The sequence below is a fragment of the Macaca thibetana genome, chromosome 15 (assembly GCF_024542745.1).
Source record: "Macaca thibetana thibetana isolate TM-01 chromosome 15, ASM2454274v1, whole genome shotgun sequence".
NCBI classification, from domain to species: Eukaryota; Metazoa; Chordata; class Mammalia; order Primates; family Cercopithecidae; genus Macaca; species Macaca thibetana.
In genome coordinates, this window is record NC_065592.1 from 65,327,261 (window position 1) to 65,349,106 (window position 21,846).

At 39.3% G+C, this 21,846-nt stretch overlaps 1 protein-coding gene across 4 annotated transcripts in view; it reads left to right on the forward strand.

Annotated features, from left to right (window-relative positions):
• The window catches only part of TTC39B (tetratricopeptide repeat domain 39B), a 143,768-nt gene that overhangs the window by 54,762 nt on the left and 67,160 nt on the right, over positions 1-21,846 (forward strand). Inside the window, exon 1 of one of the 4 annotated variants that reach the window (XM_050759581.1) lies at positions 4,779-5,345. The exons of 2 other annotated variants lie outside the window; for them this stretch is intronic. Coding sequence is in view for 1 of the 2 variants with exons in the window: in XM_050759580.1 (XP_050615537.1) it covers positions 21,263-21,387 (125 nt within the window). In the remaining variant the exon portion in view is untranslated. Of the gene's footprint in view, positions 1-4,778; positions 5,346-19,863; positions 21,388-21,846 lie in introns of those variants that run through there. One more of the 4 variants, XM_050759580.1, reaches the window with a different exon arrangement.

The following is a 21,846-nucleotide window of genomic DNA, read 5'->3' on the forward strand; positions in this document are numbered from 1 at the left end:
AGCCTTTACTGAACACATCCTTTACATCAGGCATTAAGCTATTTTAGGGGGACAGACTTGACATAGGGGGTATGGGTATGGAATGGGAGTGTCCAAGAAGTCTGGAGTCCACATTTTTTCTCCAGTCAAGTCTCAATGTTGGCAGTGGCCAGGGGCCAGGGGCCGGGGCCAGGGGCAAAGGGGAGAGGGACACATGTGCAGGGATGTGTTGCTTTGTACGGTTCTTAGTAATAAAGGACAATAGTTGGAGATGTTATTGTTTAAATATTAAGACAAATTTAAGGCAAATAATTCTATCTTTTTTGGGTAGAGAAGTATGTTTCAAACATGGCACCAACAGGAAAAAAGAGTGATAGTTTTGATTGTTATGACAAAACGCTTATAAACCCATTTCAAAGATAATGAACTGAGATTTTGAACATATATGAAAGAAGGTTACACTGCAAATGGATCCAGAAAGAAAACACTTTGATGAAAATATTGGCAAAGAGACATAAGCAGACAATTAAAAAAAAAAATACAGGTCAGTCAGGCCATTATATTAATTTCCTATGGCTGCTATAACAGATTAAAGCTTGGTGTTTTCACATAATACAGGTTTATTCTCTTACAGTTCTGGAGGTCAGATGTCTGAAATGGGTTTCACTAGGTCAAAACCAAGGTGTCCCCTGGCCATGCTCCCTTGAGAGGCTCTAGAGGAGAATCCATTTCCTTGCCTTTTCCAGCATCTAGAGCTACATTCCTTGCATTCATTGGCTCATGGCCACATCCTGCATCTTCAAAGCCAGCAGCATAGCATCTTCAAATCACTCTCCTTCCATGGTCCCACCACCTTCTGTTTTGCGGTGTCTCTCTACCTCCCTCTTGTAAGGAGATTTGATTTGTGATTGCTTTTAGGGCACACTCAAATAACCCACAATAATGAGTCTGTTCAGGATCCCTAATATCTATAAAGTCTCTTTTGTCATATAAGGTACCATTCATAGGTTCTAGGTATTAAGGCCTGGATAACCTTGGGTGCCGTTATTCAGACTACCGCACCTATCGAATAGCATGTGGGGTGGAACAATGCATGTATGTTTATCTGTGTATGTATGCATGAAGCCTGTGCAAGGACATACATATGGTATGTTTGGGATTGATTATTTCATGTGTTGAGATTACAGGGTATTTATAATTTTCGAAAAGTTCCTTTTATATACTTTTTTTGTATTTTCAGAATTTTTATGGAATATATATTAGTGATCAGAAAAAGCTAAGTAACTCTTGGAAAGATGGTTTTTTAATAGACAATTTTGTAAGAACAGTTTTAGATTTACAGAAAAGTAGAAAATATACTGGAGTTCCCACAGACCCTATACCTAGTTTCCCCTGTGATTAGTATCTTACATTAGTATGGTACATTTGTTACAGTTTATGAACCATTTTGGATGCACATCACTAACTAAAGTCCATACTTTGTTCAGATTTCCTTAGTTTTTACCTAATATCCTTTTTTTTTTTTTGAGATGGAGTTTCACTCTTGTTGCCCAGGCTGGAGTGCAATGGCGTCATCTCGGCTCATTGCAACCTCCGCCTCCCAGGTTCAAGCCATTCTCCTGCCTCAGCCTCCCGAGTAGCTGGGATTATAGGCATGAGCCACCATGGCTGGCTAATTTTGTATTATTAGTAGAGATGGGGTTTCTCCATGTTGGTCAGGCTGGTCTTGAAGTCCCGACCTCAGGTGATCTGCCTGCCGCAGCCTCCCAAAGTGCTGGGATTACAGGTGTGAGCCATCGTGCCTGTCTTGTGTGTGTGACAGAGAGAGAGAGATGGAGTTTCGCTCTTATTACCCAGGCTGGAGTGCAATGGTACGATCTCGGCTCACTACAACCTCTGCCTCCTGGGTTCAAGTGGCTGCCTCACCCTCCCAAATAGCTGGGATTACAGGTGCCTGCCACCATGCCTGGCTAATTTTTTTGTATTTTTAGTAGAGACGGGGTTTCACCATGTTGGCCAGGCTGGTCTCAGGTGATCCATCCGCCTTGGCCTCCCAAAGTGCTGGGATTACAGGCATGAGCCACGGCGCCTGGCCAGTATCCTTCTTCTTCTGTTACAGGATCTGTCTCATCCAGGAGATCACTGGATGTTTAGTTGTCAGGTCTCCTAAGGCTCCTCTTGGCTGTGACAGTTGTCAGACTTTCCTTGTTTTTGATGACCTTGACAGATTTGAAGAGTACTGATTAGGTATTATGTAGGAATTTTGTACGTGTTGGAATTCGTCTGGTATTTTTCTCATGTTTAGACTGGGGTTATGTATGGGTTTGAAGGAAGAAGCCCAAAGAGGTAAAGTGTCATTTTCATCATATCCTATCAAGAATACATACTATCAACATGATTTATCACTGTTATTGCCCTTGATTGCCTGGCTGGGATATTGTTTGTAAGGTTTTTTCCACTGCGAAGTCACGGCTTACCCCTCACCTCTATCCCCTTTCCATGTTGCAGTCTTAGGAGGTCACTATGTGCAACCCACAATGAAAGAGTCTGGGGAGTTATGCTCTTTAAGGCAGAGTTTATCCACAAATGATTTGGACTTTTTTCCCCCTCTTAGACTGTACCAAAAGGGTCATGTAAAAAAATCCTCATCAAAGTGTCATAAGAGATATTGACAGTATCTCAGAGGATAAGAGTCCAGTATTCTCAAAAGAATCTCGTAAGGCTTCATGAGATTCTGAGCATGTTTCATTTTAGGTTGGAGATTACTAAGAAACCTGCAGTAACTGACCATTTAAGGGATATCTAACATCATATGGGTGGCCCACCTTTTGTAATTTCTAAAAGGATATGTTGTAATTGATTAAATACTTAAGATCTGTACACATTAGATCAATTATTCTCTTACATGTTACATATTATTCACAAAAATGTAGTTGGAAGCTGGACTTAATTTTGAAAGGAAAAAAGAAAAATTAGATGAGAGATATTTATACTGATGGAAAAATGAATGTGTGGAATGCACTTTACGAATAATTTTGCAGTTGGGCTTGCAGTTCTCTTTTCCTTCCTTGAAAAAGCCTCACCTTCACAACACCAGGTCTTTTCATGTTTCTAAAGAATCTGTAGTTTTGTAGTACAGCACACATGATATTTGCTGTCATTTGGTGAATATCTGTCTCCCCAACTGGACTGAGAGCAGGAGGGGAGCAGGGACCATGTGTGCTCCGCTCATTGCCGTGTCCCCTGTGCTTGGCACATAGTAGGCATACAGATATAAATGGACTGTCATTGCATATGCTCTTTTGAACTTTTAGAAATATGGGTGGTTAACTATAGGGTACATTTTTGGGTAAATAATCATAACATAATTCTGTGTGAAAAGGGTAGTTTAAAATAGTAGTATCAAAGATACATTTAGCTGTCTTGTCCCATCCACATGAGGTGTGTGTATATATATATATATATATATGGAGGGGTGTGTGTGTATGTGTACATGCATATGCAGAGGGGAAGAACACTAGAAGTACATTATTGCAAAACATTAAGAGTGATTATCTCTGCGTTATAAGATTATGGCTGGCTTTAATTTTCTTCTTTGTTTTTTAGCCCTTTCCAAGGAATGTACTATTTTATAATTTGGAAATACCACAATATTTTACCTGATATTACTTTTTTTTTTTTTTTTTTTAGATAGAGTCTTGCTCTGTCATCCAGGCTGGAGTGCAGTGGCATGATCTTGGCTCACTGCAATCTCTGCCTCCCATTTTCAAGAGATTCTTCTACCTCAGCCTCCCGAGTAGCTGGGACTACAGTTGTGTGCCACCACACCTGGCTAATTTTTGTGTTTTTAATAGAGATGGGGTTTCTGTGCCTCAGCCTCCCGAGTAGCTGGGACTACAGGTGTATGCCACCACACCTGGCTAATTTTTGTGTTTTTAGTAGAGATGGGGTTTCTGCATATTGGACAGGCTGATCTGGAACTCCTGACCTTGTGATCTGCCTGCCTCAGCCTCCCAAAGTGCTGGGATTACAGGCATGAGCCACCGCGCCTGGCCCCGGTATTACTTTTATAATCAGAAAAATTAGTGAGTCCTATACTAAGAAGTTTCAGTTCTAGCGTGTGCAAGAGCCCTTGAGGCAAGATAAGAAATTTGTGAAGTCAGCGACCACCTTATTCCCCAGGAGAGCTTTTATCTATTTAAACCAGAAAAGTACAGCTGAACTTTAGAACTGTGTTCTATCTTAGAGTCTTTGAACTAGTATTTCCTCTGCCTGTTATCTTCAAGTTTCATCAAAACCACTTCAAATATTGTTGATCAATTATTAATTTAAAAGTGGAGTTTTCAAACTATGTTAGTATGACTGTCATGTCATATATGTGTTTAATCCCCTTTGCTAATTTAACTTTTGTGCATTAATCTAAAAACTTTGGGGAAAAATTAATTTTCTCTTATTTAGTATTTTTTTATTTTTTATTTATTTATTTATTTTTTTTTTGAGACGGAGTCTCACGCTGTTGCCCAGGCTGGAGTGCAGTGGCGCGATCTCGGCTCACTGCAAGCTCCGCCTCCCGGGTTCCCGCCATTCTCCTGCCTCAGCCTCCTGAGTAGCTGGGACTACAGGCGCCCGCCACCGCGCCCGGCTAATTTTTTGTATTTTTAGTAGAGACGGGGTTTCACTGTGGTCTCGATCTCCTGACCTTGTGATCCGCCCGCCTCGGCCTCCCAAAGTGCTGGGATTACAGGCTTGAGCCACTGCGCCCGGCCCCTAGTATTTTTTTAAAAGTCCATGATATAAAATCTACGTCTAAGTCGGCAATAACAGCCTACATTTTTCCTTAAGACAAAAGAGATCATTCATTTTTTTTTTCTTAATTGACCTTTTTTAGATAGGAGATGAATCCCTGGATTAGATGAAAAACATGAAAATATTCTGTGGTTTTTATAAATCCAGGCCATTTGTATTTTCCTTGCCTGTTTCTCTAGATAATTAAACAGTGATGGATTAGAATTAGGCTGCAGCAGAGACTGGGGGAAAAAAATCTCCCGGCATCCCTTCCTGCAGAAGCATCCGCTACGGCAGTGAGTGTAGCTGCCACTTTAACTGACATGTCTTAAATTCTGCCCTGGAAAGCCCTGGGATGCTGTCAGCTGCCTCGGCAACTACTTTGCTTGTGCCTGAGAATTGAGAGTCTCATTGGAGACCAAGGAATAAAATAGAAATTGAGGATTTTTGTTGGCTTTAAAATTGAGGATTTTCTCTTCTTTTTGTTGGCTTAAAAAAAAAAAATCTGATAGAAGAGAGGGAAAGACATCTTCATAGTGGGACTGTATTCATTCCTCCAAAGTTACAGCTGCTCTAAATCTGTGAGTATGTTGTATCTGTTTAGCAGTTCCTGGGGGTATGATTCAAATGTTCTCTTTAAATCTATGAGGTTTTAATTTAAGGAAGACTATGTAAATTTTTTAAACCCCAGTTAAATTTCACTGGAGCCTGCAGTTTTTGTTAGATGACATTGTCTTCCTTAAGAGCTTCATGTCAAGCCTGCTTGGCTTGCCCTCTAACCTTCCCCCTACCTTTTTAAAACTTCCTAAGGTGAGTGCTGAAATTGGAGAAAATAGTGTGACTTGCTGCTGCAGAGGATCTGGTCTTCCCGGGATGCCATGGCTGGTTTATTGCTGCTGCAAGGTGTGCGTCTGGGTGGCTGAGACTCCTGCTGCAGAACAATGGCAGGATGATGCTGGTTCACTTTGTATTTACTGTTTGTCTTATGTCCTCTGCTGGTTTCATTATAGGATTTTGCTTTGTTTTGTTAGGGTGATTAGAACCTTAGAGATTAGTAAAGTGGCTTGTCCTCAGAAATAGCATGTGTTGATTGTCCTAGACCCTCACCTCTGACTTTGCTATGCTGGCTTTAGTGGTCTCTTTGTAGCAGATTACAGTAAATGTGAGCCACCAAAAAGTGACCTTTGTATGGCCACCTTTTAAAATTGTGCATCAGAATCAATGCTGGTTTTTTTTTTTTTTTTTTTTTTTTGTGACGCAGACCCTGAAGTCTAAACATCTGTCCTTAGTCATCGTGTCCCATTTTCCCCCTTTGGAATTTCCTGGACGCTACAGTTGTATCCTTGCTGAATTAGGGAGTGAGTTTTGAGCGTTCTCTAAAGACAGGTTAATTTTCGATTCTCACTATAACCCCCATATGTTCCTGATTTGTCTTTGTTAAATAAAAGTCATATTATTTTAGTGAACGGATTCGTATAATTTGGCTACTGATTTTGTTCCTTTATCTTAAAATTACATTAGCTGAAATGATTTTTAAAAGTTGATATGTTCAGAGATCAGTAGTCAAAATACTTTTAAACACCAACTGGTACCAGTCATCTTTGTAGATGCAGAATATGTTTGACTTAGGCTGACATATTATATGAGCTTTTTGGGTGCCAGTATTTTGGTTGACTTCCTGCAGGGTAAAATAAATCAAGGATTTAAAAAAAGAAATTTTCTCTACCACCCAGAGATCAAACATCTGCTGTTTTTATTTTTAAACATTTTGTCATACCTAAATGCAGCAACTTTGAATTTAATTAGGAAGGATTGCTAAAATTAGGAAATTCTGCCTTACTTAGACTTGCAAAGATCTTATATTTGTTCATTCATTTCATTCATTCATTCATTCATTCACTCATTCATTCATTCATTCATTCAAAAATGTTTACATCTGTTACGAAGCTCTTGCCAGGCTCTGGGGATATGATGCTGAACAAAATATTGTATCTGCCCTCATGGAGCAGATATTTTTAGCAGATGAAGAAGACATTAAAAAACTGATTACCTTATTTCATTAAAATTGTGTTAATTTTTCACCTCTAGAAGTGTAAGCACTTTGTGGCCAAACATATAGGACATATAAATACTTGCAACTAGTTCTGCCCCCGATCTGAAGCTACAGATCCCTAGAATGCTTAAGCTGGAAAGATGTTGGAAATGAGTTAATTGGTTCAGCAAGCTTGTGGTCAGTGCTATAGTAAGTGTCGAGTGCAGGTCAGTAAGAAATGGTTCTGCTTTGGAGGAGCTCAGAGTCTTAGTGGGAAAGGAAGGGAAATTGGCTATGTTAGAATGTCCTGTCATCAATTTCCTATTTTACCAGAGAAGAAACAAACTAGATTATTTTTAAAATGTCTTCTATGCCAGGCCCAGTACCCATGGTAAATCTGTTTTTGACTTTTAAAAAAATCTTCAACAGCAACCATGTCGATTGACCTTAATGCTTGCATTTTCCAAATGAGGAAAACGAGGTGCACAAAGGCTAACTCAGTTGCCTAGGGTCACTCAGAATGCTGATTGTAACTCCATCATGCTAAAAGTTGGCAAGTCTGTGCTCCTTGAAGTTGTTGGATTATGTCCCTTAGTCATAGCTTGGTTGAGAGAGCCTCTCCCCCCCCCCCCTTTTTTTCCTTTTTCTTCTTTTTTCTCCTAAAGCCACAGTATGCTCCTAAATATCATGCTGTCATGAAACAGGAAAATGCTTAGTTTTTTTGCCTCATGCCCAGAGGTCTTCCTAACATTTTGCACTTGCTTTCTACTTGTTAACAGCACATATACACTTGTCTTTGGTTCACTTTAGAAAGTTCAGGACTGCGCTTATGGGCAGATTATGCTTCAGTGGCAGGCCAGTTAAGGAACATGGAAAACATACATCCTAGAAGAGGAATGCTAATGGAAAAATCAAGGGTTTCTTGAATTTTAGGTCCAGAATGCTGTTCACCCACATGAGCAATTCCCTATAGGGTTGGCATGTTCAGAGTTGTACACAGCACTTGTCTCCTGTAATGAGTTGGAATTCTTGCAGATTTGAAAACTGAGGGTAGGGAGTAACTTTTCAGGAGAGAGATTATAGCACATCTTGTTCTAAAGACCATTTGTCCATTTCCTTTCTGAAAGACTGTTAGAATGTTCTTCCTTAGAATGAAGTCTTCCTTATCGAAGATGAACTTTGCCTCTCTACAGCCTCCTACCCACTGATCTTAAGATAAAACCACTCTTGTGTGTTTACAAAGTAGTCTTTCAAATACGTAAAATGTTCTCCCTACCAGTCCCTGGTGGGTCTTTGTATATCCAAGACATGTCCTCAGTTATGTCACTTCTTCCTCCTGTGACATATTTCATGCTTCTCTCCATTCTGATCTCTTTGCATTTGACCTGTCATAGTTTCTAGATGGTTACAACCAAAACTGGACACTATTTCTAATTTAGTCTGGTCAGCCAAAAGTGCAAATGGGTCATTTTTTTCTCATGATGCAGTAATGTTGTTCTTCTGTTAATGTTTCCTGTGTTACATATCAATAGCTGTGTAACAAATCACCACAGAGCTTAGTAGACTTAAAACAATAACAATCATTTATTTGCTTATGAATGTGCTGTTTATGCAGGTCTCAGAGGAAATGACTCATTTCTGCCAACTTGGAATCACCTGGAGTGGCTCAGCTGGAGCTGAAGGAGCCATTGCTATGATGGCTCACTTACCTGGCTGGCCAGTTAGTATTGGTTGTCAGCTGGGAATTTAGCTAGAACTGTTGGTCAGGGGCTTTGTTCTCCTCCATGTTGTTGCTTGAGCTTCCTCACAGCATGGCAATGTGGTTCTAAGCTTTAGTATTCCAAATGACAAGGAGTAGCAACTGCTAGTCTTTAAGATTTGGACCCCAAACTAACACAGTATTGTATTGGTCAAGTAGTCACAGAGACTACCTTGATTCAAGGAGTGGGGCCGTAGACCTCACTTCTTGACAGAAAGAGTGACAAAGAATTTGTGGCCATTTATAATCTATCACATTTGCCGAATTACTGGTCTCTGTCCTTCTCTCTATTTCCAGCTAAGTCACACACCTTAAACTTCTCAACTAAAACCCCAAGAGTTAGATTTGAATTTTTGTTAAGGTAAATCTCCTCATCTTGTACTTGGATTATTGTTATTTTGCTTGTAACAGTTTTATTCTCCTTGAGTTCTTCTTAGAATTACAGTCAGCCTTTTATGTTGTGGGCTCCGCATCTGAGAATTCAACTGACTGTGGATGGAAAATATTTGAAAAAATAACAATACAACAATTAAAAATAATACATATAAAAACAATATAATCCAATAAAACATAGCATTTACATTGTGTTAGATATTATAAGTAATCTAAAGATGATTTAAAGTATATGGGAGGATGTGCATAGGTTATATGCAAATACTATGCCATTTTATATAAAGGACTTGTGCATCTGGATTTTGGTATCCTCAGGGGTCCTGGAACCAATCTCTTGTGTAGACCAAGGGATGACTGTATTCTTTTCAAGATTATTTGAATCTTGACTCTGGTGACCATGATATGAACTATTTATCCTGGGGCTGTGTCATCAACATATATAGTTAGAATATTTACTGTGTCCTCACTGAAGACATGATAAACAAGTTAGACAAGACAGGCCTGTGGGTATTAGAGACCCCTCTGCAGACTAACATCAAGACGTTAACCAAAATGTTACGTGACTCTGGTGATTTATTTATTTATTTGTTTTTTTATTTTTGAAATGGAGTTTTGCTCTTGTTGCCCAGGCTGGAGTACAATGGCGTGATCTTGGCTCACCGCAACCTCCGCCTCCCAGGTTCAAGCGATTCTCCTGCCTCAGCCTCCCTAGTAGCTGGGATTACAGGCATGCACCACCACACCCAGCTAATTTTATATTTTTAGTAGACACGGGGTTTCTCCATATTGGTCAGGCTGGTCTCGAACTCCTGACCTCAGGTGATCTTGCCTGCCTTGGCCTCCCAAAGTGCTGGGATTATAGGCGTGAGCCACCGCGCCTGGCCTGGTGATTTATTTCGATAAGAAATGACTTAACAGTGCCATTCTACCCAAGTTCTCTGACTTTGCCAGAGAGTCTTAGGTGGTAATTGCAGAAGACCAAACAACACGAGTTTCATGTGAATTTCATGCATGGTTTACTTTTCTTTTGATGTTTTATCAGTCTACAGGTGTGGAAAGTCTTTAGTGACCAAGTGGTATGAATGGATTTCTTTGGTGATCATTTTAGATTAATGGGTTATAGAATATTTTATTTCGAGTCATTATAGGTGGCTGTAATTTAGAAAGCAGGAAAGTATGAAACCAAGACTTGAACTTCTCTTGTAGTTTGGGGCTGTAGTCATTGCTTTCTTAGTTAGTAGTTGGGACAGAATTTGAGCCCTTCAATCCAGCAAACCAGGACCCAATATATAGCGTTTATTTACCATCACCCCTCCTTAACATTAGCTTAAGTGTTTTTGTTTTTATTTTTTAAAGTAATAGCATCCCTGTATAGCAAAACCATTTCATATGCCTGCTTGATACCACAGGCTGAATAAATACAGCATATCAACTATGGAAACAGCCACATATTGAAGAACTAAAGAAAAACTCTAGAGTTTAATTACTTGAGTATTTATATGCTCCTTCTTCAGTTTTGTTTGTTTTTCCTACTAATAGATGTTTGTGGGGAGAGCCCTTATATTTACTGAAAGCTGCTTGTTTGTGAATGAAGGTTTCTGTGATGAAATATTCATGGGTACTTTTCATGATCTACATATGTGACATAAAATGCCAAGTAGGAAGACTGTATTTGATGCAAGGGGATAATTGTATCAGGAAGAATGTCATTCATTCATCAAGCAGTCATTGAACATCTCTGGATTAAGAAACAGTTCCTGTCCTTAAGAAGCTCATAAGCTACTCACTGTAATTGAAAAGTAGACCAATAATTATACTATGAGTTGTAAACTCCAACCAAAGAACCCAGAGAAGAAACATAACTATTTAGCCTGAGAAAATGACTTTTCGGAAGCCTTTATTTTTTTTCTTCCTCTCATGGGTCATGAGGCAAATAAAAGGAAAACTTGTTAGAATTACCTTTAGAAAAACTTTGTTACTCTTTGTTTTAGGTGGTGATCTTTTAAAAGAAAAGGCAATGTCCGCCCCATTCAGTGTCCCACTGAAAACCTGTATATGCTCTACATCTGAAAATATCTCATTCCAACGTGGAGGGATGCAATGCAAATGGCACATGCTGCCTCAGTGGCGTCTGCCCCATGACTGCAGGAAGCATTAAGCAGAACTGCTGAATAGCAGGAATATAATGGTCTGTCTAATGGGAAGTTCTTGGCTCCCATAACTCCTCTAATAACATCAGCACCACTATACTCCTGTATAACTCCTCTAATAACACCAGCACCACTATACTCCTGTATAACTCCTCTAATAACATCAGCAACTTCATTCCCTTACATTGATGTGATGTTTCAGTTTAAAAAGTGATGTTACAAAATGGAGCACGTTCTTTCCTTGTGGTATCCCTGGGAGGGAGATAGGGCAGATGTTGTTATTGCTGCTTTGCTTTTGCGGATGGGGACACTGAGGCCCATGGAAGTGAGGGAGTGGCGCAAAGCCACACTGCCTGCCAGGGACTGGCATACCTAGGACAGGAACACAGTGGTCTGCTGTGTGTCCCAGCATGTCTTCTCCTAAATCACCCTCCAGTCATGTGGTGAGAAAGGATAATTCATAGATTAGGTAAGAAGTTTTCGGTCAGAAATAAGAGAATCCTCCAACAGGAAAAGGATTTTTGTTTGTTTTTAATTTAAAAAACCAGCAAAGAAAACTAGCAAAATGAAACAGGAGCTGTGCCTCTCTCTTGTCAGTCCAACATTCCATTGCTGTTTGTTTTAAATAATGTGAAGGAGTGTGATTTGCTTGCCTAAGGAAAGAATTTGAAAAGATACAGGCTCTGGTTCTGAGTTTCCAACTTGGTCAGTAATTTGCTATGACTGTGGGCCAGGAAAACAGCAGCTGTTGGAGTAGTTTCTTTTGCTGAAAGAGATAGCAAGCACTACCTTCCATTTTCTTTATAAAAATTTTTTTAAATGGAAAAAAAAAATGTTTTTAGAGACTCCAGCCTGGGCGACAGCGCACTGCACAGTGCTACTCACTGCAGCTTTGAACTCCTGGGCTCAGGCTGTCCTCTCAGCCTCCCAAGTAGCTAAGGCTGTAGGTGTATGCCACTACATACATCTAATTTTTTATTTTTTTTGTAGAGATGGGGTATTGCTATGTTGCCCAGGCTGGTCTGGAAGTCCTGGGCTCAAGTGATCCTCCTGTCTCAGCCTCCCAAAACCCTGGGGATTACAGGTGTGAGGCACCGTACCCAGCCTGCCTTCCATTTTCTTAGTGAGTAGCGTCTTCGATATGAAGTTAAAGCCAGGTACTACGAGTGCTCACCTGATTTTTGGTTCTTACGAAAGTGCTTTTATCTGTAGACAGTTGTTAAATTGGTCTCCTTGTAGGGGCGATGATCAGTGGAGCCTTATATTCTGCCATCTTGTTCTGCCCCTCAATGAGTAGGGTCTGAATCATGCTTTGTATTTTATATGAAAATGTACTTTTATTTTTTTCAGCTGTTCTTCTTTGCTCTGGAACTTTCATCCCCATTGAGGACAGAAAAGCACATTAAGTGGTCAGTTAAAAATTACATCATCTGTTCAAATTTCCAGCAGTCTCTTTTGGAGTGACTCAGGTTTTCTGAGAGATGTGGGAGGGGTAAATGCCTAGTTAAGTAAAAACTTAAACTATGTATCGGTCTTATATCTTCCTTCTTAAAAGGTTTCCCCTCTCTCTCCTCCTTCTGACATGACATTGGGTGCAGGAAGAGTTGGTGTAGGGATGGCTTCTGTCTGGGGACTGCTACCTGGTAGAGGGCCCCATCCTGTTGTCTCTGCATTGGCCTCTCTCCTTGCTGCGTCTGCCACCAAAGGATTTCTGGACTGTTGGTGTGCCTATGGCCCAAGGACTTGGCATTCTCCACTGGCGTTGGTTGGCCCACAGGTTGCTGAGATCCACTTGCCACTCACATTTAATCCCTGTCTCTGCCCTTTGTTAGAGGATCATCATGCCAATAAGCTGTCTTTTAAAAAAACTTTTAATTTTGTGATAATTCCAAACTTACAGAAAAAGGGCAAGAGTAACAGAGAACTTCTGAATGCCCTTAATTCAGTTTTAACATTTTGCCATATTTGTTTTATTACTCTATGTATACACATTATTATGTATCTTCTGAGTCATTTGAGAGTAGGATTTTGCTCCAGAGAAGGTGGTCTAGAAGGTGAACCACAATCTTTCTAGTGAATGAAGCTTTCGTATTCCTTTCTTTTTCTCTGCTGTCTTCCAATTCTTCTTTCTTTCTTTTTTTTTTTTTTTTTTTTTTTTTTTGAGATAGGGTCTTCCTCTGTCACCCAGGTTGGAGTGTAGTGATGTGATCATAGCTCACTGCAGCCTCAGTCAACCTCCCTGTCTCAAGCGATCCTCCTGCTTCAGCTGCCGGAGTAGCTGGGACTATAGGCATGCACTACCATGCCTGGCTAATTTTTCGTTTTTTTTTTTTTTTTTTTTTTTTTTTTGAGACGGAGTCTCGCTCTGTCGCCCAGGCTGGAGTGCAGTGGCCGGATCTCAGCTCACTGCAAGCTCCGCCTCCCGGGTTCACGCCATTCTCCTGCCTCAGCCTCCCCAGTAGCTGGGACTACAGGCGCCCGCCACCTCGCCCGGCTAGTTTTTTGTATTTTTTAGTAGAGACGGGGTTTCACCGTGTCAGCCAGGATGGTCTCGATCTCCTGACCTCGTGATCCGCCCCCCTCGGCCTCCCAAAGTGCTGGGATTACAGGCTTGAGCCACCGCGCCCGGCCCGTATTTTTTGTAGAGATGGGGTCTCCCTATGTTGCCCAGGCTGGTCTCAAACTCCTGGATTCAAGTGATCTGCCTGCCTTGGCCTCCCAAAGTGCTGGGATTACAGACATGAGCCACCGTGCCTGGCCTGCATTTCCTGTTGTTGATATTCTTAAAAGAGTATGTCTAGAATATCAGGTAGGCCAGGTGTGACTGGTCTGACTAGAGGAGAATGATGTTATCCTTCATTTGCTCCTTTATTTATTCAGTCAACCAGCACAGTGTTATTGAAGATCATTACCTGGAAGACACTGTACTAGGTGCTGCGATACAATCCTGCCTTTATGAAGTTTGTACTCTTGATTAAGAGATAATTATATTTTTAAGTCAGAGTTAATTAGGCTGGGTGCGGTGGCTCATGCCTGTAATCCCAGCACTTTGGGAGGTCGAGGCAGGTGGATCACCTGAGGTCACGAGTTCGAGACCAGCCTGACCAATGTCATGAAACCCTGTTTCTACTAAAAATACAAAAATTAGCCAGGCATGGTTTTGGCGTGTGCCTGTAGTCCCAGGTACTTGGGAGGCTGAGACAGGAGAATTGCTTGAACCTATGAGGCAGAGGTCACAGTGTGCTGAGGTCCCACTACTGTGCCCCAGCCTGGGCAACAGAACTAGACTCTGTCTCCAAAAAAAAAAAAAAAAAAAGAGTTAATTAAAAGAAACTTAGGAAAGATGCTATTTTCCTCATTCTAGATGCTATAGTTTTCTTAATACAACTTAAGTTGTATCAGTATTCATGTTCTGTTGTGTTCATAAATTCATTTAAAATAATTCGCAACTTTTTACCATGTTGTTAAGTCACATCTTTTATCCTGTTTTTATTCAGTTAGATTTTTTGGATTCAGATTCAGGAATTTATAATTTATTCTCACTCAGGTATCATCTTTGAGAGCAGGCATGCTATTATTTTGTGTGTTTCAACATCTGATACCATGCCTGGAATATGGCATTCCTAAATGTTTATGGATAAAAATTAAATTTTAGTTTACTAAATATAAGTTGTCCACTTAGAGCGTTATCTTTTTAAATTATGGTCCATTCACTGCTCTCTTTCCCAGTTTCATTGTTTTGCAGAGATTTTTTTTTTTGCCTTGCATTCTCTATTTTAATCCCAGTTTCTGATACAAATGTAGAACACATGATAAAGGGAAGTACCTTTTGAGAGAAGCTGTTCAAACAGTTATGAATCCATCTGTTTGAATGAGCTTGTCATTCTCCATTTTCCATATAGAGCTAAGGGACACTTGGCAAATATCACATTTACATGGCCCTCGTGTGCTGCTTTTTTCTCATCTGCCAAAGATGGGAAACAAGGCTGATATTAGAGAACTCGTGAGAGCGCCATTTCTTAGCTTCCTGTGAGGGCTGATTCCTTCAATAAGGCATGAATCATAGTTCATTTTTAGCAAAGGTAGCTGCATTAAGGACCAAATTGAGATGGTAAATGTGCATAAAGTAATAAGTTTGAAAGCAATTCAGGAATATAATAGTAGACCTATTGAAGCATGTTATCAAATGCAGGAAATAGAAAAGATAAAATTAGAAAAACCACATTCAAGAACTGACTTTTTTAAAGTAGTGAAAGCTTGGAAGACTTCTAAAAGGTCTAAAATAACATGAGAAACATATTGAGTAGTGATGTATTCTGAGTTCTTCATGTGGAGAGGGCTAAAAATAATAAATTATACTGTTCTTGCATATTTCTTAGGAGAACTATTTTGAGTTTTGTGTGATATAAAAGGGATGATCAGAGGGTGCTTCCTTAAATTAATATTTGAATATTCCCTTCATGAATATAGACTTAAATTACTCAAAATATGTGCTTAACTTTTTTCATGATTGTTAAAATAGTGCATTATCATTTTTGAAAAAAAAAAAAAAACCATAGAAAACTACAAAGATTCTAAAGATTACCCACACCCTACAGATAATACTAAGGGTTACAGTTTTGATTGAGGAAGGCTTTGTAAGAAGTCTAAGCGTAGATTATTTAGGGAGAAGATTATCTAGTTTATCAGTTCGCCAGTTTCTCGTTTCATAGAACAGTTATATCCTTGTTGGCGCTTGCCCTTTGGCCTTTTTCAGCTGTTTAGTTTTTCCTTCTTAAGGAACAGGGCCAGAGTGGAGAGAAAAAATTGAAAGTATATTCCTTTGATTCTGAAAGCGCTGGTGACAGGCCTGACAAAATGGGATTGGAGTTGGCAGTAAAATGATACTTGGGGAGTATCTTTTTATTTTTGGGCTCTTCTTGCTTTCTCATTGTCAGCAGCAGCACCTCCTCTTTCCTCTGATCATTGGCCATGAGAATAGCTCTTTGAGGAATCATCGTTGTGTAGAATTTGGTCTGGCAAGCAGTTTTTTTTTTAGTAAGAAAGACAAATGTTTTTTATGTAGCCAATAATATTAGGCAATAGATTTCCAGTGGTGTGTCAGAGTCCTGCATTTCATAATTCTAGTGGATACCATTTTTTATTTTTAAAGTTTTAGATTTGAAGGTACATGTGCATGTCTGTTACATGGGTATATTGCATGATGGTGGGGATTGAGCTTCTAGTGTACTCACCACCCAAATATTGAACATTGTATCTAAAAGGTAATTTTTCAAACTTTACCTCCATCCTCCCTCCCCTTTTTTGGAGTGCCAAGTGTCTGTTATTTCCATCTTTATTTGCATGTGTACCTATTGTTTAGCTTTCAGAAGTGAGAACCGGTGGTGTTTGATTTTCTGCTTCTGACTTAGTTCACCTAGGATAATGGCTTCTAGCGCCATTCAAGTTGCTGCAAAGATGATTTCATTCCTTTTTGTGGCTACATAGTATTCTATTGTGTATATATTCCACATTTTCTTTATCCATTCAACCATTAATGGACACCTAGGTTCATTCCATGGCTTTGCTGTTGTGAATAGTGCTGTGATAAATGTATGAGTGCAGGTGTCTTTTTTATATAAAGATTTCTTTTCCTTTGGGTAGATACCATGTAGTGGGATTGCTGTCTTGAATGGTAGTGCTATTTTTAGCTTCTTGAGATATCTTCATACTGTTTTCCATAGAGGTTGAAGCAACGTCTGTTCCCACCAACAGTGTACAAGTGTTCCCCTTTCTCCACAGGTAATACAACATCTGTTGTGTTTTGATTTTTTAACAATAGCCATTCTGACTGGTATAAGATGATATCTCATTGTGGTTATAATTTGTGTTTCTCTGATGATTAGTGATGTTGAGCATTTTTTTTTTTTACGTGTTTGTTGGCCTCTTGTATTACTTTATTTGATAAATATCTGTTCAGGCCTTTTTGCCCAGTTTTTAATGGGGTTGGTTGTTTCTTTCCTATTGAGTTGTTTGAGTTCCTTATAGATTCTGGATGTTAGTCTTTTGTCGGAGGCAGAGTCTGCAAATACTTTCTTATTTTTGAGACAGGGTCTCACTCTGTCACCTGGGCTGAGTGCAGTGGTGTGATCTTGGCTCACTGCAACCTATGCCTCCCAGACTCAAGTGATCCTTCCACTTAAGCCTCCTTAGTTGCTAGGACTGTAGGCATGTGATACCATGCTCAGATAATTTTCGTATTTTTTGTAGAGACAGAGTTTTGCCGTGTTGCCCAGGCTGGTCTTAAACTTCTGAGCTCAAGTAATCAGCCTGTCTCGGCCTCCCAAAGTGCTGGGATTACAGGTATGAGCCACCATGCCCAGCCAATATGGTCATTTTAATGATACTGATTCTTCCAGTCCATGTGCATGGGACGTTTTTCCATTTGTTTGTATGATCTGTGATTTCTTTCATCAGTGTTTTGTCATTCTCCTTGTAGAGATCTTTTACCTCCTTGGTTAAATGTATTCCTAGGATTTTTGTTGTGGCTAACATAAATGGGATTCAGTTCTTGATTTGGTTCTCAGCTTGATAAAATTGGTATATAGAAATGCTACTGATTTTTGTGCGTTGATTTTGTATCTTGACTTTACTGAAGTTGTTTATCAAGTCTAGGAGTCTTTTGGAGGAGTCTTCGGGGTTTTCTGTCTTTTGGGAGGAGTCTTTGGGGCCTTCTAGGTGTATGATTATGTCATCAATGAAAAAAGATAATTTGACTTCTTTTTTTCCAATTTGGATGCCTTTTATATCTTTCTCTTGTCTCATTCCTTTGGCTTGGACTTCCAGTATTATGTTGAATAAAAGTGGTGAAAGTGGGTGTCCTCATTTTTTTCCATCCTTAGGGGAAATGCTTTCAACATTTCCCAATTCAATATGATGTTGGCTGTGGGTTTGTCACATATGGCGTATGTTGAACCATCCTTGCATACCTGGAATAAAGCTCACTTGATTGTGGTGAATTATATTTTTGATGTATGTTGGATTCAGTTTTCTAGTATTTTGTGGAGGATTTTTGCATCTGTGTTCATCAGGGATATTGGTTGGTAGTTTTCTGTTTTTGTTGTGTCATCTGATTTTAGTATCAGGGTGATACTGGATTCATAGAAGGTGTTATGGAGTGACTGCACCTCCTCTAATTTTTTGTAATAGTTTCAGTAAGATTGGTAGTAGCTTGTCTTTATATGTCTGGTAAAATTTGGATGTGAATGCATCTGGTCCTGAGCTGCTTTTTTTTTTTTTTTTTTTCCCAGTAGATTTTTTATTACTGGTTTAATTTCATTACTTATTTGTAATAAAATAAGTAATAAAATAAGTCTGCTTGGGATTTCTTTTTCCTTCTGTTTCAATCTTGGGAGTTTGTATGTTTTCAGGAATTTATCCATTTCCTCTAGGTTTTCTAGTTTGTGTACGTGAAGGAGTTCATAGGACTCTCTTATGATTATTTGTATTTCTGTGGTATTGGTTGTAATATCACCTTTATCATTTCTGATTATGCTTATTTGAATCTTCTCTTTCATTTTCTTGGTTAGTCTAGCTAATGGTCTGCCAATTGGTTTATCCTTTTGAAGAACTGACTTTTCAGTTTGTTGATTCTTTTCTTTTTTGAGATGGAGTCTTGCTTTGTTGCCCAGGCTAGAATACAGTGGCATGATCTTGGCTCACTGCAACCTCTGCCCCCTGGGTTCAAGTAATTCTTCTGCCTCAGCCTCCCAAGTACCTGGGACTACAGGCATGCACCACCATGCCCCACTGATTTTTGTATTTTTAGTGGAGATGGCGTTTCATCATGTTGGCCAGGCTGGCCTCAAACTCCTAACATCAGGTGATCCACCCTCTTGGGCCACCCAAAGTGCTGGGATTACAGGCAGGAGCCGCTGTGCCCGGCCAGTTTGTTGATTTCTTGCCTTTTTTTTTTTTTTTTTTTTTTTTTAAATCTCATTTAGTTTTGCTCTGATCTTTGTTAGTTCTTTTCTTCTGCTAGCTTTGGGTTGGTTTGTTCTTGTTTTTCTAGTTCCTTGAGTTGTGATGTTAGGTTGTTAATTTGAGGTCTTTCTGTCTTTTTGATGTAGGTGTTTAATGCTATAAACTTTCCTCTTAGCACTGCTTTTGCTGTGTACCAGAGGTTTTAGTATGTTGTGTCTTTGTTTTCATTCATTTAAAAGAATTTTTTTATTTCTGCCTTAATTTCATTGTTTACCCAAGAGTTGCTCAGGAGCAAGTTGTTTAGGTTCCGTGTACTTGTATAGTTTTGAGAGTTCTTCTTGGAATTGATTTCTAATTTCATCCCACTCTGATATGAGAAGATACTCGATATGATTTTTATTTATTTGATTTTATTGAGACTTGCTTTATGGCTGAGTATATGCTTGATTCTGGAGAATGTTCCACGCACAAATGAAAAGAGTGTTTATTCTGTGGTTGTTTGGTAGAATGTTCTGTAAATGTCTCTTAGGTCCATTTGGTCTGTAACCCAGTTTAAGTCCCGAGTTTTTTTGTTGATTTTCTGCCTCGATGATCTGTCTAGTGATGTCAGTGGAGGTGTTGAAGTCTCTTACTATAATTGTGTTATATATATCAGTCTATTCTCTTAGGTCTAGTAGGATTTGTTTGATAAATCTGGGTGCCCCAGTATTGGTTGCATATATATTTAGAATAGTTAAATCTTCTCGTTATATTGAATTCTTTATCATTATAGGTAAAATGTCCTTCTTTGTCTTTTTTTACTGTTAGTTGGTTTGAAGTCTGTTTTACTTGATATGAGAATAGTGACTTGTGCTCACTTTTATTTTCCATTCTCGTTTTATGTCTTTTTTCTCCCTTTTACTTTGAGTCTAAAGGTATCTTTAGCCAGTAGGTGGGTCACTTGTAGGCAGCAGATGGTTAGGTCTTGTATTTAAAAAAAAAAAACTAGTTTGCTACTCCGTATCTTTTAAGTGGGGCATTTAGGTCATTTACATTTAGGTTAGTATTGATATGTGAGGTTTTATTCCTGTCATAGTGTTGTTAGCTAGTTGTTTTGGAGTTTCAATTGTGTAATTGTTTTATAAGATCTGTGAACTTTGCACTTATGTGTTCTTTTATGATGGTGAGTATTATCCTTTCATTTCCATGTTTAGAATTCTCTTCAGCATTTTTTGTAGGATAGGTCTTGTGGTGACAGATGCCCTTAGTATTTGCTTGTCTAGAAAATATTTTATTTCTTCTTCATTGATGAAGCTTAGTTTGGCAGGATGTGAAATTCTTGGCTGGCATTTTTTTTTTCTTTAAGGATGCTAAAAATAGACCCCAATCTCTTCTGGTTTGTAGGGTTTCTGCTGAGAAGTTTGCTCTTAGTCAGATGGGTTTTCCTTTGTAGGTGATTTGACCTTTCTCTCTAGTTGCCTTTAACATTTTTTCTTTAGTGTTGACCTTGGATAGTCTGATGACTATATGCCTTGGTGAAGTTCATCTTGCATAGTATCTTGCAGGTGTTCTCTGAATGTCTTGTATCTGGATGTTCACCTCTCTAGAAAGATTAGGGATTTTCCTGAATTATTCCCTCAAATATATTTTCCAGGTTGCTTACTTTTTCTTCTTCCTTCTCAGAAATGCCTATAGGCCATAGGTTTGGTTGCTTTACACAATCCTGTATGTCTGAAGTGCTTTGTTCATTTTCAAAAATTCTTTTTTCTTTATTTTTGTTTGGGTTAATTTGAAAGGTTGGTCTTCAAGCTATTTTTTAAAAAAATTATTAGTTGGTGATATGAATTGGAGGTCTTTAAGCTCTGAAATTCTTTCTTCTGCCTATCCAGTCTATTGTTCCAATCAACAGTATTTTGAAATTTCTTAAGTGCATTTTTCATTTCCAGAAGTTCTGGGGTTTTTTGTTTTTGTTTTGTTTTGTTTTGTTTTTGTTTTTTAAAGGATATTAGTCTCTTCCTTCATTTCTTGGATTACTTTCATGGTTTCATTGTGTTGGTTTTTCAACCTTCTCTTGGATCTCATTGAGCTTGCTTGCAGCCCATACTCTGAATTATTTATCTGCCATTTCTGAGTTTTTATTTGGTTAGGGTCTGTTGCTAGAGAGCTAGTGTGACCCTTTGGTGATGTCACAACATTTAGATTTTTCATGGTGCCAGAATTTTTATGTTGGTTTCTTCTCATCTAGAGAGGCTACTAGTTTTTGTTTTTGAATTTATTTTCATTGAGATTGGTTTTCCCCCCTGCACCCCCCGCCCCTTTTCAACCTCTTCTAAGGGTGTAACTATAGAGTAAGTATGTTGGATAGGGTCTTTTGGGTTCGCTTCTATAGCCCTGCACAATTCTGTCCGCAGGTTTTATATTGGACTGTGCAGTTTGACTTGGAAGCCAGTAGGTGGCACTTATGGGTAAGAGCCCGTTGCCGCACAAGCAGGTGGGTATGTACTTGACTTTTATTTACTGTGACGTGCCCTCTGTGTTTCAGGTGATGAGTTGGACAGAGGAGTGCCTGGTGCCTTGAGGTTCCTGTTCAGGTTTGGGAGGGGGGACATAGCTGGGCAGAACTGGATTCCCTAGCTTGCCCATGAGTATCCCAGTGATGAGCTCAAGCACCAACCCTGGTAGGGGTGACTAGGGGGAGCTCCTGGTGAGATGTGCCAAGGTCTCTGCAGGAGTTGAGAGGGCTGCACTGGCTTGGTGGATACCATTTCGACTCTAGATTACAAACATGGTGGCTTACAGAGCATATC